Below are 24721 nucleotides of genomic sequence, written 5' to 3'. Positions count from 1 at the left end.
GACAATTATCCAAAATTTAGTTTAATTTATGCGCAAAATATTGGTTTTCGGGAGTTAATCTACAAAGATTTCTCTCAACCGAATAACCTCCCACTGACTATGGCATATACAAAGCATGATTAATTCCATACAATAGCATCTTAATGTAAATTTACAAATAACTCATGCTATATTTATTTAATAATGGAATTCTAATAAATAAATAAATAAATAATCATGCTCTTCTAATTACAACATATTATAAATCCAAAAAAAAAAATATGCTGTATTAAATATTTAAATTATGCCATAACAGAAAGTACATCATCCTGAAATTTTCTGGAATTTTCTGGTATTTTCTGGAATTTTAAATAACTAATTAAACACACATAAAATTAGAAATAAAAAATCCAGAAACTAGTAAACAGAAACAATATTCAGATTATGCCATAATTAAAATGTACATTGTTCTGAAATATTCTGAAATTTTTCTGAAATATTCTGGAATTTTAAATGACTAATAAATACACATAAAATTAGAAATAAAAAATCCAGAAACTGATAAAATGAGACAATATTACCAGTAAATAATAAAACCTTTCAGAAGTCTACAATAAATATTTCAGCCCCAGAAAATTATTTATGCAATACCAGAAGCAGTTTAAAGCATAAAACATGAATTATTAACACAGGAAAAATAATTTATATTTTCTGAAAATTTTCAAAATTTTACAGAATGTAGAAAAATTAATTCTGAGTCTAAGGGTACCGACCATGCTTAAAACAAAGCTATAACGAATAAATTATGGCCAATTAACGCAATTCAGAATTAAAAAACAAACAAACAGAGCCTTAGAGCCAAGCCAGGCGGGAAAAACGGCTCCGCTCCGCTCGGCGCCGCTCAGCGCAACTCGGCGCGAGTCGGCTTAAGGGGCGGCTCGGCGCGGCTCGGAGCGCGGCTCGGCGCTCGGCTCCAGCACGCGGCGCGCGTGCAAGGCGCCGACGGCGTGCGCGTGGCAGCGCCACTGACGCGCGCGTGATGGCGCGTCTGCGGGGCGTCTGGCGCGTATAGGCGCGTGGAAGCGCGTGGGCGCGCGTGGCTGCGGCGTGGTGGCGCGTGAATGCCACGCGCCGCCTTCCAGGGTACTGACTGGTCCAATTTTTGTACTTTCGGACTCCTTTTTTCAAAATAAAACCGTTTATGGTCTTAAAAATGACATTAATGATCATAAAAATGAAATATTTTGGATCTCCACATCTTTTATAAATATACACATGATAAAAGAAAGCACGAAAATATCCATCAATGGCTCTGATACCAATGTAAACCAAAAACACAGAATATGCAGCGGAATAAAATGTTTAGATCATACCTCTTTTGATCTAAAACCTCGTGGATAAATCACGTGCTTCCAGAATCTAATCAATCAATCCCAGCAGTGGGGTGATATTACAATGGTGAATATCACCCACACAAACCACAGTGCAAATGACTTGATCGTTGTTTCTTGGGAGAGAGTCAGTTTATGGGTAGAAACAAAACCTACGTTGTTTCTATCTTGGTTACCCATAACCATATATCAGATATATAATATATTTATCTCATTTATCCATTGGTTAAATGAGATAATATCTGATATCTATATCATCTATCCATATCATGATATGATAGATATATATCCTGAGTGGCTATCCAAATAGGTTTGAATTCAAAATTCAAAACCCATTTGGATGAGGTTTAAAAGGTTCTAAGGATCATGCCACATGCGCGCCCAATTTCTAACAGATTCTTTAAATAATTGGGGTAGCTTGCTAGGTAGCCGTGGTACAAACGAACCCACAGGATTAATGAAGTAACAAGAATCAAAATTTAAATCAAACTAAGATTTATTTCAATAAAATATTAATTGTGTACTCTATTTAACCAGTATAAAATTAATTCAGATTTCTACTTGATATCATTTAATGGTCCTCGTCATTTATATAAATTATTATGATAAATAAAAATATAAATAAATATGATAATATTATTAAAAAGAATGTACATCATGTTTAACCACAACATCAATGCCACTCACTCATGCATTCTTGTTTTGTTTTTAGAATAGGCAAATGCAAGCAAGTATCTCATGGGTATTGTGTAATGTTGGAAGTGTGTAAAAAATTCCTCCCAAATATGTAAAAATGTTAAAAAAATATATTGGTTTTAGTAAAAATGTATTAAGTTTAGTAAAAAATATCTTGTGTTCTTTAATTTTTTTTTTATTTTTTACTTGTGCTTTAGAGGCACTTGTTAGCAAGATCCATTAGAATATGTATAAGAACATAGAAATTGATTTCAAAATTAGACGAGATTCTACTAATAAATTTTGTAAAATCTTGTCTATTCATATTTATTATGTGTCTGATTTTATGATCAGTTTTTGTGTTCATCATTTTACCTAGGTTTACTTTAACGATTAGCTTGTCTATGCTATGTGCATTTTAGTAATTGTAGGTACTCACTCCAAATTCGTTCAAATTGTAAAACTCACTATTTTATCATACCTAAAACAATTTTGAACAAATTTTTTTTTTTTTCTTTTTACTTGAACCTCCAAATTTGTGATTTTATTGGCTTTTCAAAAATATTTGTTCTAGTAATAGCTTTCTCTAAGAATTTTCTACTCGACTGCTATTTGTTTTGAAACAACTTTAGTGGCTTAACTCAAATTTATCATTGTTAGCAAATTTCTAATTGTTGGATCATTTTAATATCTTATATTTATTTATTTATTTATCTTTTTCATAAATGAGATTTCATTACTTTGGTAACCTTTTGGTCATAAATGGAAGCTAAATAGAATCCATTTTTACTTGGTTAATGGCCATTATTTTGGTGTAACCATTTTCTTTTATTTAATGGTCATTATTTTTTGGTGTAACTGTAAGGTCCTAGTGGCCTATTAATAGTCTCTCTCATCTACTCTTTTCTACACCACTAACACATCAACTATTTTCTATACAAGAGAGATTACTAGCAAAGAAGGGTGTTTTATTGGTGGAGCTTTGGGTTCACCATCTTGTGCAGAGTTGGCCTGAACCATACGACAAGTGGTCGGGCTGTTGTATCCTTGAGGGAACAAGTCATAATTTTGTGACTGATGCACGGCATTGGGGTTCTTCCTACCGCAGTGGGTTTGATCTCCTTAAAATTGTTGGTGAAAATACCAGAAAAAATTATATTTTATTGATAAATGATGCAAAGAAAACGAGATATCCGTGTCTCAGCCTGATCTATTTATATCTCATTTTCTTTGCATCATTTATCAATAAAATATAATTTTTTTTGGTATTTTCACCAACACTAATTATCTTCATTATTTTCATTTTTAGCAAGGAATGGACTTAACTATTTTCTAATAGTATGAGGTCTCTTATTATAAATATGAGTTATAAACTCATGGCAAATCAGTTCTGATTCAATTATAAGTTTTTTTTCCCCAACTCCTTTGGTATCATGTTTTATTCTTGGTATTTGTAGAGAAAAGCATTTAAAGACGTTTCATTGATGGTATTTGTGAAGGACCACATGTTCCACGAATTGCTGCAATCACCGATCTTGCTTTTTTAAATGCTACCTACTTGTATATTTAAAAAAAAATAAAAATAATTCGAACTTTAATCTCGGGGCATAAGAGGGTTCTTTGTTATGATTTACTCCTCAACTTTTACTTTAATTGTTGATTTCAACATGCTAGAAAGTAACACTTCCTCTTGCACCTAAATGCTCTAGTCAAATCAAAATCACATATTATTACGATTCAGGATCCTTTGTTCTCAAATCTTTCTATTGTTATGTAGTATTATTTTCTTAATCATAAAATTATATAAGAATCTCAATAATTAAAAATTTCAAGACTGGATTCAATGATTATAATTGAACTGGGGCGAATTACACTAACGGTCTTTATAGTTTGGGCTTTGTGTCACTTTGGTCTCTGACTTTTCAATTGTAACACATTTGAACTTGAATCTTAAATCTTATTCCAAATATGGATAATTAAAGATACCATTGCTTAATTTCAAAAGTAAAGTCGTCAATTTAATAAAATATAAACTAATTTGACAAAAATAAATATCAAACAAATATTTTTGAAATTTTAAAAATTATTTCTACCCACTAAAGATAAAATTATGTAAAATAGATAAATCTTTTAGACATTTTTTTTTAGCAAATTAATTTTTATTATGTGTTTGGATGATGATCATGTAATGGGTGGTTGTTTTTATTTTCATTAAATTAAATTTTTTTTTTCAAAAATTAAATATGGCGACAACTTTAATATCATTATTAAACCAATCTATTAATTCAAAAAATCCAAAACTAAATTTTTTTTATATATTAAATATATCAATTACACATTAAAAGCCTAACAATCACTCATTACATGATCATCATCTAAACACATAATAAAAATTAGTTTGATAAAAAAAAAATGTCTAAAAGATTTATCATTTTCACATAATTTTATCTTTGGTGGGTAGAAATTATTTTTAAAACTTCAAAGATCTTTTGTTGACATTTATTTTTGTCAAATTAATTTATATTTTATCAAATTGACGACTTTATCTTTGAAATAGAACAATTGTATCTTTAATTGTCCTTATTTAAAACAAGATTCAAAATTCAGAATTAAATGTGTCACAATTAAAAAGTCAAATGTTAAAATGGCATAAATTTTAAATTATAGAGACTCTTAGTGTAATTCGCCCGTTGAGCTGAGTGAGATAGAAGAATAAAAAAAATCTAAAAATAACCAATCTATGTAAGTTATTAGTGTTGTACGTGAAAATGACACCAACTAAGTCCTTTTCGCATTATCAAAAAGTACGAAGTCCGGTTGCCATACTCTTGAATGGAATAGAATAGAAAGTGATCCATAATTTGGATTCTTTTCCATCATCCAAATTTTCATAAAGCCTTTGGTTGCAAATTGTAAAAAATTGTAACAAACACTTGATAAATGACAATTCCAAAATTGCATGAGATTAGTACAAAATACTAATTTGGAAAAATTTCAAATACACCTCTTGAGATTTGATTAAAATACGAATCGCCTTCTGTAATTTTGAAAATTACATTTCACCTCCTGAGGTTTCTAATTTCATAACAAATCGCCCATTTTATTACTAAATCATCAAGTCAATTAACAGTTTTTAGGGCAAATTACATATGCCCCCTTGAGGTTTAGCAAAATTACAAATACCCCCTGAGGTTTGAGAAATTACAGATACCCCTGAAGGTACTATTTGCATAACAAATTAGGGGATAAATTGTTATGAAAATATAAACCTCAAGGGGGTATCTGTAATTTCTCAAACCTCAGGGGGTATCTGTAATTTAGCTAAACCTCGAGGGAGGTATATGTAATTTGCCCTAGTTTTTAATGATGTTAAAAATATGTTTCAATTAATAATTTAGGTAGTTTTATTATTGTATAGGATAGTACTTATGAATTTCATTTTTTTAGTTAATTTTGTTATATAAAAAATTCTAATAAGGGGTGTTCGTAATTTTTCAAACTACATAAAATAATCTGTATTTTAAACAAATCTCAGAGAGTGTATTTGTAGTTTATCCCAAATTTTATTTAGTCCAAGAATACTCACAATATAGAACAATCAAATAAGAAGTTGATAATAAAAAATAAAAAAAAAAAAAAAAAAAGAAAGAAAAACAACAACAACAACAACAACAACAACAATAACAATCAAATAAGGATAAGGGCAATGAGGACATTGACATTCACACTCTGTTTCAAGCTTCTCACAATCCTTTTTCTTTTTCGTACTCTTTTTTGTTTTTTAGCCTATGATATAAGGAGAGTGTGAGAGGCTGAATCATTTAACTCTCTTTAAAATTTAAGACTTAACAATATATTATAAAATAGACATGCCTCAATTTTATTAAGAAACAATAAATTGTGCCAATCCCTTGTTAACATAATTTTTTTTTTTTTTAAAAAAGGAAATTATCCAAAGTCGTAAATTTGAATAATTAAATACAAATTTGAATACTAGGAAGCAATGGAAACTTACCAAAACTAGTGGCATAACAAAAATGAAAAATCTTAAACAAAGTAGATATTAAAACAAACTTTACAAATATAGTTAATTCGTAATATCGGAAGCATAAAATGATGACATTTGGTTAAAAAAATAAAATAGGGACTTAAATCACCACGAAATCTTGAGTTTTGCTCATTGAGTTATTTCTAATTAGATATGAGTGTTTTTATAAAATTATTATTTACCAATTTGTCAATTCAATTTCTCCAAATATGAGACGGCTGCCCAATTTGTACAACTTAGAGTAATTATTTAGTAGATCCAACCTACAACATATATCATACCATTTCAATAGTAAGAGAATACATAACTATTTTATCTCCTATTTTTTAGACAAGGTAGTCTTGTGCACCCTCTATTATTTAGTAGGTACATGACTACATGAGAGGCCGAACCTATCAAATAATTTCTTGAGATTGAGACACATATTTGAGAGCTAGGGAGAGAAAATAATTAAAGAAAATGTTTTGGATTCTAAATAATTTATTAATTTTTTTATCAATCTCTCATGTGAGTGTGAGACCCATACAAACCCACATGTGTATGGATTTCACACCTATGTGAGAGGTTTGGTAAAAAATTTAGTAGATTATTTGAGATAATTATTCAGTAATTCCGGATTATAGACATGCGATATTCTATAGCATTATGATTGGTAGAGAAGGTGGATAAGTGATGTATTGTGTTGGGTGATTGAAGAATATGAGAGAACATATTAAATAATGATTGGTTAAGGAGTCCAAACACGTAATACTCCGAAAATATTAAATAATTTTCTAATTATCTAAAATTCCTATCATCACTCAATAATTAATGATAATAATAATGATAATGGGGTAATTTAAATAAGTGCAACTTTTCGGTGGCTAATAATGGTTCAATTATTAGGCAGTCGTGCAAATTTTCCTATAAAAAAAATAATAAATTCTCATTGGTGACACTTCCACTCCATTTTTCTATCCAATCCAATTCCATTCATATTTGTCGTATTTACATGCACTTCCACATTTCAATATTTTGAATATCTTAATCTTAGATATATTTCGTTATTTATTTATTTATGTGCTTCATTAAACCATTAATTTCCATTTTATATTGTACTTGTGTTGACATGTAGTGGATTTAGTGGAAACATGTTAAGATTAATCTATTTGAATTATATATTATTTATTTATTGGAATGTGATGGATCCTTCTGGGGAAGAACCATACTAAGATAAAGCACCACTCTCATTTCTGTCCTGTTTGGTAGAATTTGTTTAAGTTAAAAGTTGATAATTAGAAAGAAAAAATTAAAAGTACTCATATCTCAGCTTTTAAATAATTAATTTTTTTTAATTTATTTAAATTATTTCTGTCTAATAAATTATAAGTAGAAGCTACATCAAAAAATTTGACACAGACTCCCAAATCAAAATAAGTTATAACCACTCCAAAAATTATAACAAACAGTCTCTTCAGCATTTTGCAGCACCCAATTAAATTATTTAAGCTTTTTTCTTTTTTGCCGCATCTGATGGCAAAATTGTAAAATACGTTTCCGGGCCGACATTAGCGGATCAATTTCAAAAGACTGATATTCAATTGGAAATGACTACTTTGATGGGATATGAGATATTTTTTGAGCGAATTCTATCGTTTTGCTTCACAATTTTATAATTTTTCCATTTTAGAAAAGTTATTATTTTTTAAGTTACTTTAGAAATTTCAGTTTTGGTTATCCTTTGTTTACCCATATTTTTTCAAATCATTTTTTTGATAATTTATGACTTTTTCTTTATTTTAGTTTGATTAGCAAGAAATTAAATTAATTGCTTATTATGGTTGTTTGCTAATATCCTTAGTGTTACTCTACCATTATAAATTCCATCATAAAAATTATTGATAAATAAAATTTTAAAGAAAGTGCTCTCTCTACTAATACTTGTTTATGATTTTCTTGTTGCACTGCATAGTTCTTGATTTCCTACATGATTTCCAGTATCACAATCTTTGGTTATATAAGATTTGAATAAAAGAGAATTGTTGAGGAAAAATATATATTTCCAACTCAGATTGATATGTTATTGTGTTGTCTAGAACCCAATTTTGATTAATTAATTAATTAGCCTAGCCTAGAGCTAGAGCTAGAGCTAGAGCTAGAGCTAGTGTCTGCACTGGGCAACATGTAATTAGATTTTACCAGAGATTGCCCTATACCTTAAGCCTTGATTAGTTGCTTAATTTTAATACAAATCTTTTTGGCATAGCTCAGAATATTTTAGTAGAGAGCACTAATTTGTATCAAAAGAATGAGCTAAGCCGCCATTATAGCGCATAAACAATCAGATTTTCATGCAATCTTTTGCTTTTAAACTAACCTTAACCACTGATTACTAAAAAAAGGTGGTGATAATTGTTTAATTCAAGTTCAATTTTTTACATTTAGCAGCAACTTAAAGTGGAGCAACGAAAGCTACATAACTTTCTCTCAGCAAGAGATGACTCGTGCACTTCATAAAGTATAAATATTAGAAAAAGCAATTATTGAAGTAATCATTATGCTAATCTGCAATCAAAATAGGTACGGTTCTTCTATGAGTATAGAATTAGACACAATCCTTTTATTTCATATTATGTGAAAGGATTATGTCTGATTTTGTAATTGAATTTTGTGTATTTAGTGTAGAATTTTTCAAACCAGTATGTACATAGGTTTTGATAGTATTAGTACACACTCTTTTCCTCACAAAGAATTCAAAACTGAATGCTAATAGCTAGAGGAACTCCAATAGAGAGACTGATAATTCTCAATAGAATTTCAAAATTAGGGGCGTTAAGCAAATCAATTTACCTTTAATGGGACTCATGCTTCGGCTTGTTAAAAATTCTTTTGAGTTTGTCTCGTTACGTAAACAAACTAAATTTTAACACAATTTATATTTGTATTCTGACACCCTCAATTTTGAGCTAAGCCAACTAAGTCGAGGCACAAGAGATGGAGAGAGAGAGATGAAATTATTAGAAATGAACGTAAGAGTAGAGAGAGACCGAAAAGATACCCACTTGCTTTGTGAAACTGGTATCGTCCAACCCAACTTGTTTAGTTGGTAGGTACCCCCATTCAGCTTTTGGTGTTGGGCTAAAATATATATATGTTACACTTTGTTATATGAAATATAATATTACTGTTTTGAGATTTCTGATATTGAAATTGTTGATCTGATAATGTTTGAGCCTCCTAGAGGCTGCTCTCTCTCTCTCTCTCTCTCTATATATATATATATTAGTGGGTAACGCATGTAATGTGTGTACAATTTAAATAAATAAACATAAAAATAAATAATAAAGAAATTAATATCATAATATGTATGTTATCTAAATAGTAAGAGTGTTCTTAATGAAATCCAATATCTTGGGTTTAAATCTTACTCACGCATTTGAATAATATTTTGTTATTTTAGGATAAAAAAATTTGCCACGTGGTAGAAGGAGAAGCCACAACATTATTAAACACCAAGTCATATGCTCACATGTATAATACTATGGATAGATATACCAATTATAAGCAAGAAAGAAAGAAAAAGGAGGGTTCCTATATATTACCGATAAATTTCATTAAAATCTATCAACTCTTATATATGTGGCTTTCTATATAACATGGTGAATTTTATAAATTTTTAAATATAGACAAACTCTTTATAAGGGATGAAGAGATTAAGGAAGGATGAAAGAACTATTTTGAGAAATTATTAAATGAGGAACATGGAGGTACGACAATAGGGGAAGAAATAGTCGGCAATACGATAAACCAAGACTATAGGTTCTATCGCAGGATTAGGAACTTTGAAGTGGATATCGCACTTAAGAAGATGAAATCAAATAAGGCTTAGAACCAGATGATATCCCTATTGAAGCTTGGAAGTGTTTGGGTAAAAAAGGGGTTGCTTGATTGACTAGGTTGTTTAGCAAAATTTTGTTGACTAGGAACATGCTAGATGAGTGGAGGAAGAGGGTGTGTTTGGTAACGTTTACGTTTTCAATTTATATTTACAAAAATTTTATAAACTGATTTTTGTTTATTTTTTATTTATTTTTAAAAAAACATAAACTACAAACGCGTTTGATAATTGACAAAATGTTTAAAAAATTTTAAAAATATAAAAAAGAGTGAGAAATGGCAAGTGGCAGCGGAAGACGGTGGTAGAAAGTGGTGACGGTAGGTGGTGGGTAGCTGGTGGTGGTGGGTGGGTGGGTGACGGTGGCAGGTGGGTGGTAGCGAGTGGGTGGTGGTGGTGGGTGATGGTTGCAGGTGGGTGGCGGATGGCAGGTGGTGGCGGGTAGGTGGCGGGTGGTGGTGGTAGGTGGGTGGGTGACTGTGGCGGGTGGTAGCGAGTGGTTGGTGGTGGCGACGGGTGGTAGGTAGTGGTGACAGGTGGGTGGCAGATGACGGGTGGTAGTGGGTGGTTGCGAGTGGTGATGGTGGGTGGGTGGGTGGGTGACGGTGCCGGGTGGTAGGTGGTAGCAAGTGGGTGGTGGTGGCGGGTGGTGGTGACAGGTGGCGGGTGGCGAATGGCGGGTGGTGGTGGGTGGGTGGTGGTGGCAGGTAGGTGGCGGGTGGTGGTGGTGGGTGGGTGGTAGCGAGTGGGTGGTGGTAGTGGTGGCAGTAGTGGTGGCGGGTGGTGGGTTGTGGTGGCAGGTGGGTGGCGGATGGCTTATGGTGGCGGGTGGGTGGTGGATAGTGATGGTAGGTGGGTGGGTGACGGTGGCGGGTGGTAGCAAGTGGGTGGTGGTGGCAGGTGGGTGGTGGATGGCGGGTGGTGGTGGGTGGGTGGGTGACGGTGGTGGGTGGTAGCGAGTGGGTGGTGTTGGTGGGTAGTGGGTAGTGGTGGCAGGTGGGTGGCGGGTGGGTGGTGGGTGATGGTAGTGGTGGTGATGGTGGTGGTGGGTGGTAGGTGGTGGTGGCAGGTGGGTGGGTGGCAGGTGGTTGGTGGTGGTGGGTGGCTGGTGGTGGCAGGTGATGGATAGTGGTGGCAGGTGGGTGGTGAGTGGTGGTGGCAAGTAAATGGCGGGTGGTGGTGGCGGGCGGTGGATGGTAGTGGTGGGTGGTGGGTGATTGTGGTGGTGGTAGCGAGGGGTGGATGGTGGTGGCGAGTGGGTGGCAAGTGGGTGGTGGTTGGTGGGTGGCTGGTGAGTGGTGGTGGCAGGTGGTAGTGGGTGGTGGGTGGTGGTGGTGGAAAATGGTGGCGGGTGGTGGCTAGTGTTGGGTGGTAAAAAAAAAAAAAAACTGAAAATTCAAAACGGAAATACAGTTTTTGTGTTTTCATTTTTTGGCCAAATTTATAAACTGAGACCACTGATTTATAAATCTAAAATTTTACCAAACAAGTTTTTATTTGAGTTTTTTAAATTTTTGTAAATATAAACAGAAAACTGAAAACGTAAGTGTTACCAAATGACAATCTATAAGAATAAAGGAGATATCCAGAATTGTAACAACTATAGAGGAATCAAGCTAATGTGTCATATAATGAAAGTGTGGGAGAGGGTGATAGAACGCAGATTGCGAGATATAACAAAAGTGTCAGAGAATCAATTTGGGTTTACGTCTGGCAGGTCAACAATGGAAGCGATCTATCATTTGAGGAGAGTAATAGAAAAGCATAGAGAAAAGAAAAGAGACATTCATATGGTGTTTATCGACCTTGAGAAAGCATATGATAGAGTGCCTTGGGATATAATATGGTGGGTGTTAGCAAAGAAATGGGTAACAAAAAGTTACATTGATGTGATTAGGGACATGTATGAAAGGGTGGTGACCACTATTAGATCGTCTGCTGGAGAAACAAATGAATTTCCTATCACTGTAGGGTTACACCAAGGATCTATCTTAAGTCCTTATCTTTTTGCTTTAGTTATGGATGAGTTGATGAAAAATATCCAGGATGACGTGCCATGGTGTATGCTTTTTGCAGACGATATAGTGTTAATGGATGAGACTAGAGAAGGAGTTAATACAAATTTAGAGATTTGGAGAAAAACTCTTAAATCTAAAGGATTCCGGATAAGTAGAACTAAGACAAAGTACATAAAGTGTAAATATAGTAACAGTAACAATGAAAGCAGAGGAGAAATGAAGATTGAGAATCAAGAACTACCTAAAAGTGAACATTTTCGTTATTTAGGGTCGATTATTACAACAGCAGGGGAAATTGATGCGGATGTGGCCCATAGGATTAAGGCGGGATGGTGTAAGTGAAGAAGTGTTTCTGGAGTACTGTGCGATAAACGAATATCCACTAGACTTAAAGGTAAGTTCTATAGAACGGCTATTAGATTAGATATGTTGCATGGGACGGAGTGTTGGGCAACCACGAAACAACATGTAGATAAGATGAGTGTAGCTGAGATGAGAATGCTAAGGTGGATGTGTGACAAGACTAGACAAGACAGAATTAGGAATGAGTGTATTCGGGAACAACAATGATTCATCCCCCCTTTTCCCCCCACCCCCTTTGACCCCCTCTCTCTCTCATTGGTTACACTTTCTTTTTCTTTTTCTTTTTTTTCCTGCTCCTCCAATCACCACCTGCCACGTGGCAAAGGGGGTGAGGGGGTGACCCCCAAAAGGGGATCCCAAGCATTATTCATTCGGGAATGGGTAGGAGTAACACCGATAGAAGATAAGTTGAGAGAGAATCGATTGAAATGGTTTGGTCATATTCAACGGAGACCAACAGATGCAGTAGTGAAGAGATGCAATACTGTAACGGTAGATGAAAGTGTTAGGGGACGGGGTAAACCTAAATTAACGTTGGTTAGCGTTGTAAATAGAGATATGGATCTACTTAATTTGACTAACGAAATAGCCTTTGATAGGGCCACGTGAAAAAGAAAGATTAATGTAGCTGATCTCATTTGATGAAACTTAAAACTTGATTTTGTTTGATTTGGTTTGGTTTAAACAAACTCTTTATAAATACATAAAGTTTGAAGTGTGGATACGCATAAGTGCTGAAAAATTATTAAAATAAATTTGGTGATAAATATGAGTGTTGGTGCTCGATTCAAATTAACCAATGACACATGAACACATTGAAAAGAAGCCTGCTTCATTAAAGAAGATTTGGAACTAATGAAGACATGTGATAGGTCAGCAGCCAGCAAGTATGACCATCGAATGGAGAGACTTTCTTGTGCCAATCTAGTTGGAATTAGTGGGACTTGTTGTGATGCGTTTTGCATATGTTGTTTTTCCTTTATTGATATTGTTCTTTGTAATCTTGAATTTCATCAATAATTTTTTTTTTTTTTTGCTGATCTTGAAAAGAAAAAAAAAAAAAAGAGCAGTCCTTACATTATTATTATTATTTTTTTTTTTATCAACAAAAGAAAACTTTATTAATGAATCACAAAGTACATAATACAAGGATAATATCAATAAAGAAAAGATGAGTGCAAAAAATATTATAGCAAGCAAATCCATCTCATCTAGATTGACATCAATATGCAAGTTCAATCATATGCTAGTACCACACCAAAATTGGTGAGAGACCAACAAACCAAGATAGCAGTACTAATGCACCCATAACAGCACAACCAAAGATCAAAGCCCCAGCTGCCCTGCATCCACCCGCCAGATTGACTCCCAATCAATACACAATTCAGCCTAGTTCAACCATCCAAAACAGAGCATTGCAGTCCAAATCAGCTTCAGGATCACTACCTTTCATTCCTAATACAAAATCTAATTTGTGGCAAATTAAATATAAACCCTTATATTATATTTACCAAACTTGAGTGGCTTAAATTGGTAACGTGGGATTAAATCTAACACTTGGATTCAATAGGAGTAGTTCTAGTAACCATAATCATCGGAGAAGATATTTCGCAGTAGAAGTAGAGCGTTAAGGTACATTTTTTTTTTGTAATTGTATTGTTTTTCAATCAGTTGCAATTTCTTTCTCTTTTATCTCTACTCTTCTTCAAATTTTGTTCATTCTCATTTCTCCTCAATTGGTTCTTTCGCAATTGACACTTCGGGTCATTGAAGTAATTTTCAGTGACGCAAAAGAACCTTCAATACAATCACCTAATTTATTCTGATTTAAGGATATTCAATCAAACTTATTCAATCATTGTGACAAACTTAAATTACTTAACTGAAATTAGTCAAGAGAGGATAATATGTTGGACAGAGGGAAAAAAAAAAAAAAAAAAAACAATAGAAGGCAAGTAGATCACTTGAAGCTTAACAACCTGAATTCAACCAAAAGTTGGCGTGAAGTGAGTGAGTGAGAACTTCACTGTTCAATGTATGTGTGTGACCATTTATGCTGTGTTTGGTTGGGGGATTTGGGAAGGAATTTGGAAAGGGAAATGGAAAAGGTAGGTGAAATGTGAATAAATCATGCCTATATTTCACATAGTTTCACACACCATTTCCCTTTCCCTTTCTAAATCCCTCTCCAAATCCCCCAACCAAACACAGTATTAGAGTAACTTTTGTATAGGGATAAGACATATATATCATGTAGTATCTTTTATTATTATGATTGATTTTGACAGTAAAATTCATTACATTTATACTGGGTGTTTTAGAGAACAATAAAGAGTATATACATTTGTGATTGGTTGGTACCATTTAATACCCTATTGGCATATAAAAATTTCTAGAGAGAGAGAGAGAGCAGTGAGTGAAGAAGCTTCTGTGGGTATGATTTGAGTTGATTGCCTCGTGTTGTGTTAGTAATCCAATTCAAATGGAAAACAGTTACCTACTTGAGTGAACGGCCATGATTGTGTCAACCAAAAGCAAGCCTTGTGTTGGATGTGATTTCATGTGGGGGAGGTGCTACTACTACTACTAGTCCTTGTGCCTGCCTTGTGTAGTGCTATCATTATATATATATATATATATATTATACAAATGATGCATGCATGCCCTGCAAAAAGCTCCCATTCCACTGCTAAAATCATTAGTGGAAGAAGGTGGTCATCGCTCTCTCTCTCTCTCTCTCATTTCCAACCCCCAAAACAAACACGCATGCCCCCCCTATCCTCATCATTATCATATTCGCATCCATCTATCTCATGTCTCCTCCTGGTCCTTGCATACACAACCCACCCACGAGTTACATGTAGGCTTCTAAATATTAGCCGAAGCATATTGATATTTATTGATATATCAATTAATATTATTGAATAAAAATTCATATATATAATTCTTTTGTTTTAATAGTATTAAAACATATTTCGATACTAATATTTAAAATTATGATTACACGCCATTAATTTATATATATATATATTGATTGAAATACATGGAAGATTTATAAATCCAACTGCTCTTGCATCATGTATTAATTTCCTTATCCACCCACACCACACCCAATTTTCATCTAGCTACCTGATTATTACTCCAATATATATTGTTAGGTTTGACTCGGTCCCAATAAAATCATTATTATTCGGTTTGAGTCCCAAATTAGAGAGGGGGGAGAAAAAGTTTAGGACATTTTCAAAGTGACAACTGGTCTCCTAGAATTGGGACCCAGCAATTTACAGTTTTTTTATGATAAGAAATTTTGGGTCATATGTGAGAACACAAACACACACACACACATATATATATATATATATATACTAAAAATTATAGAATATTTTATACTGGTATTTGATCATTGTATTATTTTGGTATTTATAATTTGAATTGACTCAATTTTGACCATGAATTTATACTTTTGTCTCAATTTAATCCAATCATTTTTTATAAAAAATACACATAAGTGGCAAGTGTTATACATCTATAGACAAAACAAAACTCAGTGAGTTAATCTCAACACACTCAGTCACTATTTTCTTTTAAAAATCTTATTTGACGTTATTAATTGGACCAAATTGATACAAAATTTAAAATTAAGATTAAAATCGAGCTAATGAAAATTATAGAGACTAAAATGACAGAAGGGAATACCAATGTAATTTGTTCAAAATTATATGTAGTTAATTTGATTCATATGATTCAACAAAGACATATTATGGAAAATAAAATTAGTTTTACCTTATTTTTTTAGCAGTAAACATAAAAGGATGAGTTTTATATGTATTTATGTATGTGGACCTAACAATTGTGTCCAATGATAAAACAATCTAATTAAAAATTTATTTATTTATAATAATACTCTTTTGAAAATTATTTAGAATCATCCACATCTTGGTGATTTCTTCTCATCAAGGTTTAACACTGTTAGAGAGAAATTTAATTTGGTTTGCACATTTATTTAGTGTACATGTATATGAACAAAATATAATTTACAATTAGTCCGAAGCAGGCCCACAATTTTAAATGAATGGAGGGTCCATTCCATTGATTTGGACCAATCACCATTTTGAGAGGATATAAAAATTGCATTATAATAATTCAATTATAATTACTTTTCATGGATATATATATATATATATAGTGTCTAAAAACTATAAACTCTCTATCATTAAAAGGAAGACATGCATGTTTAAATTTGCATCCACGTACTCATACATTGGCTTTGAATAAATTAAGTTAATGCACTTTGTAATAAAAGATGTAGTATAATTAATTACTTTATTCTTTAGGTAAAAAGTTGGTATCTTTGGGTTTTATTAAAAGAAAAGAAAAGAAGATTACTTTTTCTTGAATCTTACTATTAATTAGTATAATTGAACAAAAAGCTTCTCTAGGTTATCTCTGGAAGAAAGGCTAGCTGATGCTATAAATTAGTATATATACAGTGAAGTGCACTGCACTATATTATCCATATGTATATACTACAAGTAATGCTATACATAGTTCTATTCCTTATTTTATTTTTTCATTTTTAGACACAAAATAATGGTGTCAGCATTTATAAATGCATATGGAACCCACTCATTTATATCTTAGAATGAGAAAATGAGATAATAAATAAAATTATACGTAATATTTCCATAGAATTTCCCTAAATAGTATATATATTGAACCACCACTCAAGGAAGACTCAGGGATTGGTCTTAGTATATATACAATCACTAATTAATATTACAATTTCATAAATTTTATCTTGAATTTTGTTAAGAAATGTCAAATTATATGATTCAGGTTCATTTCATACCTGCACCTACGTTACACACCACCTTTCCTAGAAAAATCAGGGACCAAAATTCCAAGACTAGCATTTGTGATATGCAATTTTCCCTTTTCCAATCCTCTTTCTACTGATTTTCTGTTTTATATATATCAAAAAACACTCATAGAAGGAACTACTAACATATAGAGAGGAAGTTTTTTTTTTTGGTTGAGTTGAGTTTTCATTATCTTTTTTTTTTTAATTCAAAAATTTGTTTGGTGAAGAAGTTTACAAAAAAAAAAAAAAACACTCATCATTTCATGTGGTATTCTTTTTTTGGTGCAAAAATAAATTTTGAAAATTTTAGATTAACTTTTTTTTTGTGTTAATTTTTCTCAAACTAATTTTAAAATTTTCAAAGTCAAAAACAAGTTCTGAAAAGTCAACCAAATAAAAAATAACACTTTTGTTGGGTTATAACAATGGAAAATCGAGAATTGTTATACATCATCAAAATAATTCATTGAATTACTGCATCTTCAACATGGTTTTCTATGTGGCAAAAAAATTTCACTACGTTTTACATGTAATAGATCTTACACATACGTGAGATTTATTAAATTAATACACGTCGGAGGTGAAATAAATTTCATCGTAAATAAAAAAATTCCTGAAAAATCTAGTCCTATTTTAATGCTTAATAATTCAAGGCACACAAATCCACATCAACCATTTAAAGTTTTATATCATTGGCCCTTCAATAATTGATCATGTTAGTGGATACACGTTATGAAAAGGTATAAATGAGAGATCAGAAATGATATATTCTTTTAATTTGGGAGCTTTAAAAGAGCACTAATGATGTGAAAAATAAAAAATAAAAAAAAATCAAAGTCAAAATATCACATCACATAAGACCCACACACCAATTAAAGTTATTAGAACTCTTAATTTAAAATTCCTAATCTTTTTTCATGTAAGTTTTTGGGTGAATAGTATAAATGACAGTTGGTGTCTTGTGCTTTGATATAGTCTATTTTTACTCTAAAATATATATATTTCAATTTGATTTATGCCTTCGAACTAAACATTCTTGTGTACATGTATGTGAGAGGGAAGGGCATATTATGGTGGTCTACCTGTAATATATAAGATACATAATATATATGTAAAATTGTAAAAATAATCAATCATGCTAGAAACTACTAATTTGGTGACTCTAAACCCACCACTAATGAGGTGAAAAAGCAAAAAGAAAAAGAAAACACACATCATTAGTGGTAGATCTAATTAGAGCTCCCACTCATTTTCCAAAAATAATACCAAAGAACATTAATTGAACTATTTTACTGAATTCTAAATGAATAGATACAATCATATCTATAGACCTACAGATATAGATATCAGACTTATTTTATATATTAAGCTTATAGTAATCTAAGATTAACATTTTGAATCTTATCTCTAACATTCCTTTCAAGGCGAGCATACGGGTTATAAAAGAAATGCTCATTTTAGTTTTTATTAGTATTAGTATTAGTATTAGTATTAGTATTTTTTTTTATTTTTTTTGGAGGGGGGATTAAATTTTTTCGTTGATACGATCTCACGTCAGTTAACAATGAGTTTATCTATCTGAATATATATAAGCCTACTGGGACTACAAATCAATTTTAAGAATAAGTTCTACCTAAGGAGTATGCATCATTTGGTTTAGTTAGTAAATAATGAAATTTGCCATACGAACATGTCTCTTAAGCATCTTTTAAGAGTATTATCCAATGGGCTTTTATCATCCTCTATTTTTCTCTCTAGTCTCATTCTTTATTAATTTTTTTATATCATATATATATATATATATAGAATGAACAAGGAAGGAGCATTAAATTAACAAATGAAAATGCAAAGCACCAACCAATTCTTTAAATATAATTTTGAAGCCAAAGCAATAAGGAGAGGAGAGGAGAGAATTTACCAAGTGCACGGGTCTCTTAGGCATGCAATAATAGAGAGATGTAGGAGAGAGTTGAAAAACTATGAATGATCAAATATAGTTAGTGGTCACAACAATAATGGCATAAAAAAAAAAAGTAAAAAAAAAAAAGAAGAATAAAAAAGAAAAAGATAAATGTGCTTTACACTATATATAGGACACAGAAATACTCAATGACGTAATCAAAAGAACAACATATTACTCCTGAGGTAGTTTGGATCGTTAGTCGCTCAAGTTGTTATTCAAGTCATTTGAGATTTGACTCCCTTTTGGAAGAGTGATTTCTAAACTCCAAATTTACACACTTAGAATAGATCTGTCATTAAAACAAAAAAATGACAACATATAAAAATTGATGAAGAACAATAAATTGTATGAAATATGAATTTTGTGGAAGTTATTCGAGAGTAGGCTATCGTGTAAAATTTTTCACTTCCAATTCATTTGAAAGTCTTGTCAAGAGGGATGTAACTTAAAAGATGTTGCTTCACATGTGGCTACTCTCCACCAAACAAGTGAGTTTTTTTTTTTTTTTTTTAAGTATCCGTTCCACTAGACCGATTAATTAGAGGATTAATCTCACCATTCATTAACGGGGGCCTAATTAACGTCTAAGCAAAATCTTGTATGAATTGGTCCCAATAAATTATTTGTACATAGAAAGTTTTGAATATGATACCTTGAAATGAACACACTCCAAACCCAAGCCTTGATCACCAGGCCAAATCCTTGGGGATTAATTGGTCTAAGTAGACGGTGAGATTTGAACATAAGATCTTATATTTGTCCTGATATTGTGTTCGATCATGTATTGTCTCCAAAGTTTAAGTCATTAACAAATAGGCTCAAAAGTATTTATCAAGCAATTTAACACTTTCGATCCAAGTGCGACTTTGTTTTGCAAGTGAAGAAGTGAACAAATTGAATAAGTACACCAAATAAATATACCAAGCTATTCAATGCATAACAATATCATACAATTGACAGGTACAAAGAATTTTAATAAAAAAAATCCTAAATCTTACAGTAAAATAGTTATAGTATTCATATTTCACTGTAAGCTTCCAATTTATTATTATTATTATTAAGAGAAATGTGAGAGTGTTTGCACCAATTTTTGTAAATTTCCTATTGCCAGATAGATCAATTGAATGATGACACATGGCAATAAAATCAAAAGTAAAAGTCTTTCATTTGATCAAACAGACACAAGGCAAAAAAGAATTGTTTAAGTGCATAAATTGTTAAAAGTAGTCATGGAGCAATTATTAAATAATTGTTGGCTTAGTGGATTGATTTGTGTGAAAATTGGTTTATGAAGGAAATGTTTTCTCCGTCGATTTAGTGTTCAAAATGATGAGGAGCATGGGACAGTATGGAGCAAAGTTAGTTTGATAGGAAATATGAAGAATTGTTAAAGTTTGAAGGTTTGGAAGTGTGGAGCAGTTGCAGCAGCAGTTGGAGGTTAGTGGTCTGCAATTTCTAAGGGAAATGAGACAGTTGCAGCAGCAGCAATTGGAGTTTAGTGGCCTGCAATTTCCAAGGGAAATGAGATCATGGATCAAGGAAAGAGGAGAAACAAGAACTATAAAGGCCAAAAGTTAGTAGAGAGAAGGAAGATCAACAATCCAACAATAACTTAATCTTTATTTTAAGAGTAGATTATCAAGTTAAGAGTAGTTTTGTTCTCCATAATTTGTGACTTGTAGTTCTTGTAAACTTGAATAATTTCATTTGGAGTTATCTTTGTTTATTTGAATACTTTTTCTTTTGATTATTAATTGTTTTAAAGAAATCCTTATACTTTTAAGGCATTTAAAACTTTTATACAATCATCTGATTTTCTGTTTAATTATTCGTTTAAAATTATTATCCAACCCTAGCATAACTTTTACTAACAGAGAGGTTAAATGTACAATATAAATATCAACCTATATAGTAAAGTATAATACCATACAAAAAAAATAATAACTTGTTTCAGCAAAATAACAAATTGATAGGAAGGTAAGAATAGCTGGTGATGGTGGTGAAGAACAAGAGTAGGGCTTAAATTTTTAATATATCATCCTCTCGATGAATGCGGTCCAGTCCAACATGTAACGCATGTACCATTCCAACTATCTTTCGTTCTCTATGGTTTATATAATTGTAAAACAACCACTCAAGCTCCATTCGTATTCGATTCGATGAAAATTTGTTTAAGAGCAACTTTCTATATGAACACATTCTAAAATTTTTAGGTCAAACTTAATTGATCTTAACTCGATTATATAAATGAATTATAAAAAATAAAATTAATCGAGCTTAACTCATGATCAGTTCAATTAAAGTTCATTTGAAATTGATTTGAAAATTAAACAAATCAATGTTGAATATACATTTTGAAGCTTGTTAAATTTTAAATTAGACTTAAATAACTTGCTATTGCCTCGATTCGTTTATTGTCCTAATGATTTCATGACCAATTTTTTTTTCTTTCATAACTTTTTATATTTTTGTTTTATAATGTGCTCATCTCCCACCCAAATTCCATAACTTATCTGTGCCCACAGAAAGACATTAAAAAGAAAGAGAGAAACGCAGGAAGTTACACGAACAGGACAGGAAAAAGACACTTCCCTCTCACATCCTCAATCAACTCCAAAAAAAACAAAAAACATAAAAACAAAACAAAGGAAACAGCAAACCCCATCTACTCAATCATTCCCCACCTCTCTCTCTCTCTCTCTCTCTCTCCACCTTTCCCCCCTCCTCCTCCTCCTCCTCCTCCTCCTCATTACACACAACCCAAAGCAAATAAATCCCCCTCCACCCCCCTTCCCACATCCAACATCCAAAACAACATCACTCCATTAAAATACCCACCAAAACCATATAATACCCAAAACAGAGGGAAACAAATGGTAATGGCCTCTTTACAACCTCTAGTAGTGGTGGCTGTGGTAGCGGCGGTGCTACTACACCTTTTCACCGCCACAGCCACAAACACCACTGCCTCGGAAGGCCATCCGATGCCATACCCCGACTTCCAACATCTGAAAGTCGGAGAAGTCATTGAGAGTACCAAAATCCCAAATGAATATCATGAAGAAGTAGTCTCTGAAAACAGTGATGGTGGTGGAGAGAAGAAGTGGAAGCTGAAGCTACTTCACAGAGATAAAATATCAGTTGGAGTTAGTTCATCATCCACCAATTATCATCACCGTTTCAACCAGCGCATCCAAAGAGATGTTAAAAGGGTTGCTGGCCTGATTCGCCGCCTCACTAGTGGCGGCGGCGGCAAAGCTAGTTATGAGGTGGCAGATTTCGGGTCGGACGTGGTTTCGGGTATGGAGCAAGGGAGTGGAGAATACTTTGTTAGGATTGGTGTTGGGAGTCCTCCAAGGAACCAATACATGGTTATTGACTCCGGAAGCGACATCGTTTGGGTTCAGTGCCAACCCTGTAGCCAGTGTTACCGACAGTCCGACCCGGTTTTTGACCCGTCAAACTCCGCTTCGTTTACTGGGGTGTCCTGCAGCTCTGCCGTCTGTGACCGCCTGGAGAATGCGGGTTGTCATGCGGGTCGGTGCAGGTATGAGGTCTTATACGGGGACGGGTCGTATACAAAGGGGACCCTAGCCCTCGAAACTCTGACATTCGGGCCCACCACAGTGCGCAACGTGGCAATTGGGTGTGGGCACAGGAACCAGGGCATGTTTGTCGGGGCTGCCGGGTTGCTGGGGCTTGGAGGTGGATCCATGTCATTTGTGGGTCAGCTTGGTGGGCAGACGGGTGATGCATTCACTTACTGTCTAGTAAGTCGAGGCACAGGATCAACCGGGTCACTTGAGTTTGGGCGGGTAGCATTGCCAGTGGGTGCTGCATGGGTACCGTTGCTTCGCAACCCACGGGCCCAAAGCTTCTACTATATCGGGCTTGCGGGGCTTGGGGTTGGAGGCATGCGGGTCCCCATACCGGAAGATGTTTTCCGGTTAACGGAATTGGGGGATGGGGGGGTTGTTATGGACAGTGGGACAGCCGTGACCAGGCTTCCGACGGCGGCATACGTGGCATTTCGTGATGCGTTCATCACTCAAACTGCGAGCCTACCTCGGTCGTCAGGAGTATCGATATTCGACACATGTTATGATCTGAATGGGTTTGTGTCGGTTCGGGTACCAACCGTATCGTTTTACTTCTCAGGAGGACCCATCTTGACGCTGCCAGCACGGAACTTCTTGATACCAGTGAATGAAATGGGAACATTCTGTTTTGCATTTGCAGCATCAGCATCAGGACTATCCATAATAGGGAATATACAGCAAGAGGGGATCCAGATTTCATTTGATGGGGCAAATGGTTTTGTGGGATTTGGACCCAACGTCTGCTAGCTACATTTTTTCTACTTAATTTTGCTACCCATCACTTCACAGTTAATAATACTCTCTCATCTTTTTTTTTTTTTTTCTCTCTCTCTCTCTCTCTATTTATATCTATATCTATATATATTATATTTGTTTTGTATTAATATAGTATTAGTGTATTGTATTGTATTGAGTTTTACTATTGATTGTGTTTAAGGAAAGGTCATCCAGGTACTGTCCTGTCCCAGTTGATGATTAGGTCAAAGTTGTATTTTGTGTCCTCCTTTGAAAGAGGAAGGGTATGTAATAACAATATATTATATTAAACCAACTTTCTATGATGAGTTTTGGTGTTACAGAGAGAGAGAGAGAGAGACACAGACAGACAGACAGAGCATTAGAATTAATTGGAGTCAAGGTTTTAATATAACAAAGCAGGCAAGTATAATAATAACAAATAAATAAACATTCACAAAGGGAAAGCAAAGCAGAATATAGTCAAAAGAATCCAGCAAAAAAAAAGTGACTTACTTGGGAGGGGTTGTTAGAGAGCAGCATCCTCTCTCTATTTTTAACATGAGAGAGCATCCAAGACAGCCTTTCTCCCCCCAAGACAGTAAAATATCTAAACTAGTGTGGATACTTAAAATGTGTAAATCAGATTTATTTTTATTATAATTCACACTATAGTAAGTTCAAATTTTACTATACATTCAAATTTTGTTTGTGTTTTTTTTTTCCCTCTTTTAAATACATAGCATTTCTAAGTACAAATAATTCTCAAGTCTTTAACCATGTGTGGCGATAACAATGGCACAACAATGCAACATATTTTTGCTCATTGCCCACAAAAGACCTTTCTTTCTTCCAATTCCATTTCCATATTGAGAGATTCCTCTGCTCTCTCTCTCTCTATCGTGATGATGGAGGGGAGCCACCACATTGGTGGACATGTGAAGCCATCACTAGAGGTTATGGTGTACCTTTTGCTGCAGCCTAAGTTGGAAATTCATTCAAGCAATGACTTTTGCAAAGGCACTATTTACTTTTTGCCTCTTTTGAATGAATTTAGCGTAGGATTACTTTTGCAATATTCTCTCAAATTAGGGAAAGAAATGTTAAGGGAGGTACTAATACTATTCCCTTTTCCTATTCAACTAATGTGGAATAAATGGAGGAGACAATTTTATTAGTGGTAAATAAATACCATTCCATCTCCATCCAATTGAT

The 24721-nt window shown here is 33.4% G+C and overlaps 1 protein-coding gene across 1 annotated transcript; it reads left to right on the top strand.

Annotated features, from left to right (window-relative positions):
* Positions 1-21815: 21815 nt before the first annotated feature.
* LOC114275086 (protein ASPARTIC PROTEASE IN GUARD CELL 2) lies at positions 21816-23832 on the top strand. The gene has a single exon (XM_028217074.2). The coding sequence runs from the start codon at positions 22046-22048 to the stop codon at positions 23516-23518; it is 1473 nt and encodes a 490-aa protein (XP_028072875.2). The 5' UTR covers positions 21816-22045; the 3' UTR covers positions 23519-23832.
* Positions 23833-24721: the final 889 nt, after the last annotated feature.

The sequence above is a fragment of the Camellia sinensis genome, chromosome 11, assembly GCF_055761805.1.
Source record: "Camellia sinensis isolate YWXY chromosome 11, ASM5576180v1, whole genome shotgun sequence".
NCBI lineage: Eukaryota > Viridiplantae > Streptophyta > Magnoliopsida > Ericales > Theaceae > Camellia > Camellia sinensis.
Note: the sequence above shows the minus strand (reverse complement) of the source record. Positions and strands in the feature narration are given on the sequence as shown.

Coding starts and splice junctions, on each gene's coding strand:
- LOC114275086 (XM_028217074.2), top strand. CDS start 22,046: ATGGTAATGGCCTCTTTACAACCTCTAGTAGTGGTGGCTGTGGTAGCG.